Source organism: Vicia villosa, linkage group LG3 (genome assembly GCF_029867415.1).
Source record: "Vicia villosa cultivar HV-30 ecotype Madison, WI linkage group LG3, Vvil1.0, whole genome shotgun sequence".
In the NCBI taxonomy this organism is placed as follows: Eukaryota; Viridiplantae; Streptophyta; class Magnoliopsida; order Fabales; family Fabaceae; genus Vicia; species Vicia villosa.
In genome coordinates this window covers 28,453,116-28,464,454 of record NC_081182.1, presented here as the reverse complement: position 1 = coordinate 28,464,454, position 11,339 = coordinate 28,453,116, and the positions used below count along the sequence as shown (strand labels likewise).

At 30.8% G+C, this 11,339-nt stretch overlaps 1 protein-coding gene across 1 annotated transcript; it reads right to left on the bottom strand.

Moving 5' to 3' along the window:
* Positions 1–5,969: 5,969 nt before the first annotated feature.
* Positions 5,970–7,089, bottom strand: LOC131657775 (uncharacterized). Its single transcript, XM_058927136.1, has 2 exons — positions 7,016–7,089; positions 5,970–6,309 (listed from the first exon to the last, which is right to left on the bottom strand). The coding sequence occupies exons 1-2, from the start codon at positions 7,087–7,089 to the stop codon at positions 5,970–5,972; spliced, it is 414 nt and encodes a 137-aa protein (XP_058783119.1).
* Between the last annotated feature and the right edge of the window lie 4,250 nt (positions 7,090–11,339).

Here is an 11,339-nt window from a genome sequence, read left to right as displayed (position 1 = left end):
CTATGGCTTCTACTTTCATAGAGAAATTCTCCTTGAAAAATTTCTTCAGTATCTAAGACCATGCTTCTCGAGCCTTGTTACCTATGCTATATTGACAGAAGATCAATTTGACCATCTTAAAATTTATAGTTTGCATGCTTATCCATCGACAGGTTTTCTAGTTTTTTTCTCTGCTTGTTCACCTACTATCTCTCTCACTCAGAACTGTTTTATTGTTTATCTGTTTTTTATTCTTTGTCTTTTTTCTCTCTACTATTTATTATTTACTTTTTATTGATGACAAAAGAGGAAGAAGTATGGAAGTATTTAAAGAGTATGATAAAAACATTTTTGATGTTTTTATTAGCACTTGAACCCACTTAAAATAACTTATGTTATGTACTTAAATTTGTGTTATATATTTTTAATCAAAATAAAGTTAAGTAAATTTGATAGAAACATTTTTTATGGAAGTATGGAAGTATTTAAAGAGTATGATAAAAACATTTTTGATGTTTTTATTCGAATATTGAAGATCCTAACTGTACCAACTTCTTACGTCTCTCTCTTAGAAATTGCTTCTTCATCAAAGACATATGTGCAAGTTATCCTCCAACGGTTTTTTAGCTATCTCTATATAAGGAGACAAAGATTCAAAAGAAGAAACACTATCAGACAACAAGATATTACAACAAATAACTATATTTGATCTGATCACCAAACTGTCATACATTGTTGTTGTATTTCACATAGACTTGAGATTTCTTAAACTTGTATACCTTATAAATCTTAAGTTACAAGGTCTTTGTTTGTGCTGTGTTCTTTGTACCTATGAATGTATATCAAGTACATCTTGTTGTAAATCCTATACACTTTGTTTAGAATTTGTAAAGTCTCATACAAAGTGTTTGAGCAAGGACGTCTCAAGCTTGGTTGCTTGAGTAAGGAAGTCTCTTTCAGGTTTGATTGAGCAAGGAAGTCTTGAACATGTGTGTTTAGGCAAGGAAGTCTCGAGTTAGGTTGCTTGAGCAAGGAAGTCTTGAACTAGTGTGTTTAGACAAGGAAGTCTCATTCAGATTTAGGCAAAGAAATCTCTTGTGGGACAAGGGAACTGGATTACGCTTCAATGTTCTGTGTTGTTTGTTGTTCTTCTATTTTGAACCATAAAGAGAAATCGGTTCTCCCCTCAGGTAAACCGATTTACCTAGTTTATTTTTCAAAATATTTTAAAGGTCGCAAGAATGGAAATATGTTTTCTTCACTGAGTAAATCCATTTCCCTATACCATTTTCACACCTTACCCTTTCTATCGTCACAAATATTTTGAATAACACTTAGCCCTTTGAACAATATAATTAGATAATTAAATAAATGATTGAGTGTTTACAAATTTCCCTCAACAGAGGATGTAAAAAATTATAAACATAAATACAAATGTAAGAATATTTCAACAAAAAGCATACACAATGAAGTTACTTGCTTGATTATCTCTTTTGTTTTAGTAGAGCTTCTTCTCTAGATGTTCTTTCTTTAAAATTTCTTTTATTTTCTTAAGAATTGGAGGGTTAAATATGTTTGTGGTCCTCCTAAATATCTGATATTTCACTTTCAGTCCCTCAAAAATTTTTTTTCAAAGAATGATCCTCCTAAAAATTTCCGTCCACACTTTTGGCCCCTCCTGCAACTTAGCGACGATTTTTACAACTTAGCGCCAGAATTAGCGACGCTTTCTATTGAACGACTGAATTAGCATGAGAGACCAAAATTATGGATAAAAATAATTAGGAGGACCATTATTCGAAGAAATTTTTTATAAGGACTAAAATTGAATTTAAGTTATTTATAGAAACGAAAAACATATTTAACCCTTAATTTGATTCTCAAATATTTATTTACAAAGTTGTTTCAATATTGTTTATGTGATGAACAAAATATTTAGAAGTTGATTCTTTATATAACTTCATTTTTATACCCGTTGAATGATCTTGATCTTTTGATAAAAGAGACATATTGTGATCTTTATACTAATGCAACGAACTATATCGTGCCCTTTGTGCTTAAAAGCAGATTTTATCGCACATATCATTATATCTGTTGTCATGTAAAGCATGTATTATTGTACCTTGTGTATTATATTTTAGTTGTCTCAAATTTTGATGTTGAAAAGAAAAGTTTCTAAGTTATTCTTTTAAGTTATTCTTTCTAATAATAAGTTTCATAAATTGTTTCCAAAAGAAGAAACTAATAGAGAATTAAAAACCATTGAATTTAAATTTGTAGTTGACTAGAGAAATCAATAATGACTTGAGTACCATGACCAGGAGATAGGGTTGACATTGTCTACTAACATGTACCAGAGAGAACTAAGCATATTAACATATGTTTACACTTCATTAGATACATAGTTAAAAAGAAAAAGATTATGGTTGAGAAAGTTTCTACAAAAGACAATTCATCATATGTTTTTACAAAATCTTTACATAAGTCAAGGTTCAAGTATTGTTTCGACTTAATCAATTTTATTGAAGAGTGATTCAAACTATGAGAAAATAATAAGGTGTTTAATAGATAGTATAAACATTGATGTGAAGGAAATCTTGAGAATTGTGGAGTTACCTTAAAGCTCTACAAAAGATGAAGAAAGTGTTTTTTATTCTCCCTATAACACAAGTTGTATTTAGAAAACACAATCCACTTCGAGAAAAATGCAAGGCGTTTCAAAAAAAGGTGTGGCGCTTAGTAAAAACTTTAAAAAATTTAACAAATTGATGTCTCAAAATCCATGTCATATTAAAACTTTTTTTTTCCATTATTGCTTTGAGGGAGGTGATTTCTAGACAGAGAAACTTATTAAGATATAGAGAAATTCTTAGAAATTTTTATTCTCACAAATCAAAAGATATTTTTATGCTATCTAAGGGTTGAAAATACTAAGAAACATCTTGAGATTTAATTATAATTCATTTGTAATCTTTTTTTCAGATTTTTGATAGGTAATGGCTCAGAAAGCATCTCTCTTCTCCCTATTCTATCATTTTAAATCTAATAAATTAAAGAAATTATGTATGTTTCATTCTCTCATTTATTTTGTTCTTGTTAGTTTTGTGATTTGCATTGACTCAATTAATAAATAGATTATTGTGTGACGATGTTTCTTACAGATTGTCTTTGTTCTCTATCTCAAACAGCATATTTATTAGTAAAATTCCTGAGCATCTAATTTTTCACAACGGAAAAAATTCTTATATTTGCTTAATTGTGTATTTATAATTTTTTACAACAGAAACATTTGTAAATAATAAAGTTAAAATTTTGTGTATATCACACACAAAAAAAAAATCATTTCTATAAAGTTGAGACCATATTATATCCATTGGGTCATAGGAATACCCCAGCTACATGTCTCAGCCTATCCTATCATGCCGTGTGTGCGTGTCCAACGAAATGCTTGGTGGGGTTGCCTTTCTTTTTCATCACATTCCTGCCATGTCAGTTTTGATGCTTGCTTTTAAATGCCTACAATGCCTTAAAAAGAAACATTTTTTCATAGGTCTCATTCCACTAACAAGCATCATGAAAATAGAAGTCAATACGTAAAACAAAAGAGTAAATAGTGAATATTTAAGCTCTTATTATCATTCTTTTCAATATTTTAAAATACAACAGTATTTTTGCAGGTATCTTTTTTAATAAATTTGATTCTCAAACACATTCATTTTGAATTCCTTCTTTGGTTTATTTAGAGAATATAATTATTAACAAATGACACATATAAATGTGTTTGAAATTTTAATTTAAGGGGATGAAATGATTTAATCTAAATCCAAACAAATTACACTATCACTATAGATGCATTAAAATATGATTATATTTATGTGTTTGAGTAGTTTTTTATATGTATTTATTTAAATCATGCCTGGATAGATATTTATTAAAATATTTTAAAAATAATTTATAAAAATACTAATGTACCATATTCTTATAATATAAAATATTTTTTAAATATATTAAATAATTAACAATTTTAAATATATATATGAATTAGATAAGATGGACAAAATAACTCAATTGATATGCATTAATTAAATTAGATAAATGCCGATTGCGAGTTCAAAGTTTTATATCTTCAAACAATATTTGTATTTTTTTCATGAAGAAGTTATATTAATAAAGATTAAATCAAAAAAATTATATTAATAGATATCAACCCAAATATTGGATTTGATTGGGGTAGATGTGTAAAAAAAGTTAAAATATCAATTTATAAAATTATAAATATTATTTCTCTATTTTAAATTATAAATTGTTTAATTTTCCAAATTCTCCTAAATTATAAATCATTTTATATTGTCTATCTATCATTAATGGATTTCTTTATTTTATTTCCTCCATATATTAGTACTCTCCTTTTTTTCTAATTATTTTTAAATTTATTTTCTTGAGTTATTAACAAAAGACAATTTCATAAAATTGATTTATGATAAATGTGAATTAAAACTAAAGTGATATATATATTTTGATAAATTTACAAAAATTGATTAAACAAAAAATTACTAGTAAAATTTAAATGCTATAAATCTTAACATTAGATAAAATTAATTTTTTGAAAGTATAATTAATCCTATTTCTTCAAACTTAAAACCAAACATAAGCTTCATAATATAATTTGAACATAATGAATAAAATTTTAACAAAGAAAAAAAATGTTGGTGTATTGTATGTATGTATCCTATATTACGACAAGGCATGGTAATGTTTTATTTTTTGAGCAACAAACCCAACCAACCTTTATCAATCTACCTACGAATTTCAAAATCCTAGCTACATCTATCATCCCCCAACTTCCAAGAACAAATTTTGTTATCCTTTTCACTCTTTAGGAAACTTGTGCACAGTATGGTTCCTTATGAAGCAGTTAGTTTTGTGGATTTACCTTAGATTTCAAACTTTCAATACACCCTTTTTTGGATTCCTCTCACATCATTCTCTTTACCTATAATTATATATAATATTATTTAAAAAAATTAAAAAAAAATTAATATCTCTCTCTCTCTCACTTCATTAAAGATGAAAAAAAAGAAAGAACAAAAAGAAAGAGGGTATTGAGAGAGAATCTAAGGTGATAGTGACATGACATAGAAGCTTAGATTTAGACATTTCATCACAGGCTGTGAGAGGGGGGGGAGGGTGATGAAGTAAGAAGAAGAGTTTATTTATGAGGAAAGAGAGAAAAGTTGCATGGCATGAGAGAAATAGTTATATTTAAATATGGAATTACAATAGCCAAACATGATGGCAGAGTGGGAGCACAAAAGGGTGCAGAGGGCCACAATGCAACAGAAAACAGAACAGCTAGACTATAGAGAAAAAGAAGAGTAGCTCTCAGGGGGAGGGGCAGAGCAGAAGGACAGTGATTGCATAATCCAAACTTTCTTTTCTGTTTTGTTTTCGACTTGTTTTTATTTTTGGCTTCTGCGGTGATGCTCTGGATTTTGTTTTGGATTTTCTGATCTCACGTGATTCTCATTTACTCAACATTTATTAATTTTTGGGCTGGGCTTTAGCCTTTAGGTGCACATTTCAAACACACTACTGTTTTGGAGTTACTACCTAAGGATATAAATATTCAATTCAATTACTATTGAATAAACTCACACTTAAATGAAATACTAGAAGAGTCTCACATTCGATGAAAAAACATTTTTTTTAAACATTTTATAAGATTAACAACTCATAAACATAATGACGTAAGGTATTACTTTTACTTAAAATTTGATTTCCGTGAATGTTTAAAGTACAATATAATGATTATTTTGACTCTCTCTTGATTTAACATTAATAACTTTTTTTTTTACAAATTAAAAAGAAAAAAGGAGTACAAAAACACAAGGGGACCAAGCCAAAACCCCTTAAGAGAAGAGTCTAAGCCGAGGGGTACCCTCCATGTCTAAGAGATACTTCCGAACTAAAACCGAATGCAAAAAGGAGAACTAGTGATAATTACGCAACGCCAAACCGAGATTCGCAAGAAGATCCGCACAAAAATTGGCCTCTCTATAAGCATGAGTTATCATAAACTCAATAGAACGAGTATGCTCCAAACAACCGAGCCAACGAGATCGAATCTTCCAAGGAACCAAGCTAATATCAGAAAAGGCTTTAATCACTAACAAACAATCAGACTCCAACCAAACCTTTTGAAATCCCATCTCTTTCATTTTCTCCATAGCAGTGATGGCTGCAAGTAACTCAGCCGAAACAGCATCCCCCTCTCCAAGGAAATCACAAAAACTTCCAATATGCTCCGCATCCGTGTTGCGAAAGATGCCACTATTGATACTTAAGTCCACTATTGATTGATTCTTTGAATCGAAAGTCTTTATGATCAAGATGTTTAGGCAATGTGTTCAGTTGATGAGATGTTAACAACAATGCATGGGTAAGTGGATATAAAAACATTCTCTAAACAATTTCATAGGCTAATTAAGGTATCAAAGTTAGATTGACTCACTCTGTACTAAATCGGTTTGAGGCTCAATGTAGGAGTCCAACTATGCATAGCACAATTGAAATTATTTAATGTATATAGTTAGCACACATGAGATTTAAGGTACATTTTTTATCTTTATTTTTACTACACTCATCTTGGACTATACAATTGTCATAGGCGTCAGAGTGTTAATCTTGTGGGTCCATCCCACGCCATCATACCGAAAATAAGCACCACGACTTCAAGATTTCACATCATCAATCAACATTAATTCTGTTTCCCGTGCGAAACATTGACGTCGTTTGTGAAAATTGACTTTTAATTCCTGTGATATTCCATGATTAGATCATTTTCGATCTCGAACTCATACCTATATTAGAACCTCCATCAGATGAAGAAGATAACCTCCTACTTTTCGCTGAAGAACTTTGTGGAATTCCCTAATCTTATACCACCTAAAACCTTCGTCATCAATGATATCCACAAGAAAGCATTGTATGATGGAGATTCACCATCGGAAAGCCTCATCCAAGCAACAAATGATACCAGATCGTAGAGTAAAGATATGACAATGTTAGAGTTTCGAGATCGCGAGAAGGTAAATGGAATCCCAAACGCATAGTTACTGCTAGTTATAACTGTTACAATGGAAGATTATATAGTAGCAGGTTTCCTCGTAGACGGTGAGAGTTCGTTTAACGTCCTTTACATTGATACACTTGAGCAACTAGGACTCAACCAATTAGATCTGAATCCACACAATGACAGAGGACTCATAGCCTTCAATTATTTTGTTACTCTCCCTTGTGGAATGAAAGATTTACCAATATCGCTCGGAGAAGGAGATAGCGAGAGAAAGGTAACCCTTTATTTCTATGTAGTTCAGTGTAGAAAGCTTTCAGTGACATATTTGACAAATCTTTTTTTTTGGCAAAATTGGATGTCGTGGCTTCCCCTGTCACCTTAAAGTAACATATCACAACAATGTTGAGAAGTCAGTCATACTTAACACTAGCCTAAAATCAGAAAGACACATCCGTGAAATTATACTAGAGAATCTCCTTACCACCTCGACGGCGTCGAAGGAATGTCTAGGAAGAGTCAATATGGTCGACCTTGACATGCGTGGAGACGGAGTCAGACCAATTCCAGATTGAAATTTTGAAGTCCTTCAGCTCGATGATAATCCCATCATATTTATGAATATAGGATTCAGACTCCATTTCGAGGTAAAATACTCACTAATTAAATCTCTTTGGGCTAATGCATATCTCTTGGCCTTTTCTCCCAATGAAATGCCCGACATCAAACCTACCATAGCCTGCCATTAGTTAGACATTAATCCCAATGCCCGATATGTCTACCAACAGAGAAAAAGGTAGTCTCTAGAAAAGGTCGAGGCTACTTCCAGCACAGACGAAGGATTGTTAGATGCCAACTTCATTTCTAAAGTAAAATACAGTAAATGACTCTCTAATGTTATGCTAGTTAATAAGGCTTTTGGGAGGTGAAGGGTATGTGTCGACTATACGGATCTCAATTGAGAATGCTCGAAAGACTCACATTCTCTTCCTAACATAGACAAATTGGTAAATAATTTGACCTTATACAAGGTGCTATAATTCATGGATGTTTATTCTGGATACAACCAGATATCCATGTTCGGACCCAATAGGAAGAAAACAACATTCATGACTGATTAGGTCAACTACCAGTACAATGTGATGCCTTTTAGACTGAATAACGCTAGCGTGGCATACCATAGGATGGTGAATAAGGCATTTCAGGAAGAGATTGGTGGGATACTAGAGGTGTACATGTACGACATAATTGTGAATTCCAATCAATTGGAATTCCATGATCAATACCTCTGGTGGTTATTTAAGAGAATTAGACAGTACGACATGAGGCTCAACCCAAAGAAATGCATATTCATAGTGAATTTTTAGGGTTTTACCTTACAAAGAGGGGAAGCAAATCCAACCATGACAAATGTGAAGTTATTGTTCAGGTGGGCGCACCAACCTCAAAGAAGGAAGCCCAAAGATGAATTGGATGATCACCACCTTAAACATGTTCATTTCGAAATCTGCCCAGCATGCATTCCTTCTAAATATTTTTGAGGTAAGATTCAAAGTTTAAATTGACACTAGAATGCGAAAAGCATTCGAATCAGTGAAAAAAGTGTTGGCCACATCACTGACGCTTACTCGTCTGCTTTCTAGTGAACTCGTCAATCTAAACATGGTTGTCTCTAAAGAAGATGTTAGCTATTTTGATCAGGGAGTCAGATTCTAACTAGAACCCGATATACTTCATATCAAAAGCTCTAGTCGGGCTAGAAACATTGTACTAGAAAATAGATAAGGCAGTTCTAACGTTGGTAACATCCTCGAGAGAGCTTCGAGGGTATTTTTTTTGCACACTCATGGCGGTGTGAACTCACTCACCCTTGAAATTTGTACTTCAAATACTAGATTTGGTTAGAAGATTGACATAATGGTCTATTGAATATTCGGAGTTCGAAGTATCTTTTGAAGTAAGGAAGGTGTTGAAAGCATAACTCTTCATCGACTTCTTAGCGGAAACGACTTCCAACCTACCACAACTAGTTCACACTTGGACAATATTCAGTGATGGGTCTTCTAACAGTCGGGGAAGTGGCAATGACATAAAAAATTGTTAAAGTAAATTAACATTTAAGCAAATAAATCATTTACAAAATTATTAATATCAAATAAAATTAATAAATAAATTATTTATAAACAAATAAAGTAAAAAAAGAAAGAAAGAAAACCTCTCTAACATACTTTCAATTGTGGGACGGATGGAGTAACATATTGGTTTTATCACTAAAATATCACTACTTGTTAACTTTGCTTCACATAACAAAAACTATTGGCCATTGTGGTTAACTCCATTGATTTCCAAATATATAAACATGTTTGTCAGCCTTGACAAACCATTCAATAACTTTCATCGGAGTTACTATAACATGGTTTTGTCTACCGTGAGAGATCTCTCACGTGAAATTCAACATGTTTTTTTAACTCTTCAGCCATTTAGCAACAAAATTTTAGAATTTATTCAGCGGCAATTTTAAATTGTCACATCATGAATAGTAAAAGTTTTGTGACAATTTCAAACTGTCACCAAATAAACAGTAAAAGTTTTATTACAGTTTGAAACCGTCACAAAATGAACATAAACGAATTTGTAGCGGTTTAAAACCACCGCTAATTATTGAAAATGTGGAGAAAAAATACAACATTGCTTACGTGAGACACTTAGGCTTTGTTTGTTTGAAGAGAAATAGAGAAGAGATTATCACTTTCTCTTGCTTGGAATGCAGACAAATAAAGAAGAGAGATTTAAAAACGGTGGGACCCACCACTTTTTAGCTTCTCTTCATCTTAGAGAAGAAAGAAGAGAGAAATGATTCAAACGTTTGTTATTCCAATTTTATCCTTTATTCCAATGTTATATTATTACTTTATGTAAGCTATTTATGCTGATGAAATGAATAGCAAATTAAGGCAATGGTCTTCAAGTCTCTGTTTCAAATGCACAAAATAAAAGTTTGCTTGAAAATACATTTCAAACAAGTGGATAATATAAATCGAGGGTTTATGTTTATATTTATTCTTTCTTTTTTAATATTTTATAATAATAATCTTTATTGTTTCAAAATTATTATATTTTTTATTAAATTGCTAATAAGTTAAATTAAATTATTTAATTAAGGGTATTTTGGTATTTTTAGAAAAAGTTGATACTTCTTTCTTCTTTATTCTTTTGCATTTCTCTTATAACAATCAATCCATCAACTCATCTATATTTCTCATATATTTCTCTCTTTTCACAATCTTTCTTACCTATTTCTCTCTTTTCATTATCTCTTCACTACCAAACGTACCCTTAAAATTACTCACCATAAACGGCGCCGTATGACATATCCGAAAACTTGAATATGATTTGTTTTATATGCTAGTGTTATTATAAGTTCACACTGTGTGTTTTTATATTCATACATTTAGTTTTTAAGGGTAATTGTGCAATTTATTGTTGGTTCTCTTCTACTTTTATATAACTTTTACTTTTATATATATATATATATATATATATATATATATATATATATATATATATATATATATATATATATATATATATATATATATATATATATATGAGAATGACATTCTTATGTGATATGAAATTAAATCTGAATCATTAGTTTGTAAATAAGAATGTGTTTAAAATCATTTCCACTAAAAATAAAATGAAGACAAAATAATAAAATTAAATATATGTATTGCTCAAATAAAATATCACCTCCTCTGTTCCACAATGAGTGACACAATACATCATTTCACACAGATTAAAAAAATGTATAAAAGCAAGAGAGATATTGTTTTTACTATTGTATCTTTATGATGTATTGGAAATGATAAAATTTTTATTAATTAGATGATAGAATTAAAAAAAATATATTAAAAATTAAAATAGATTATTCATTTTAGAATATCAATTTATTCTAAATAGGTTAATTACATAGGACGGAGGGAGTACTACAATACTATATGACAAGGGCATTTCTAGAAGATGTCAACCTACAGTAACAAAATTAATTTACATTTGCCGTTGAAACTATGTAGCTTTAATTAGGGGTGGAAATAGGCTGGACCGAGCTAGGCTTTGTCAAGCCTAAGCCTGGCCTGTCAAAAAAACTAAAGCCTAAGTCTGGTCTGTAGCCTGTCATAGGCTTAATTTTTAGGCCTGAGCCTGGCCTTTCCGAAGACCTGGTTAGCCTGTTAGCCTACATAAAAGCCTATTTGTTTTAGGCATATGTAAATAAGCAATTAAAGTA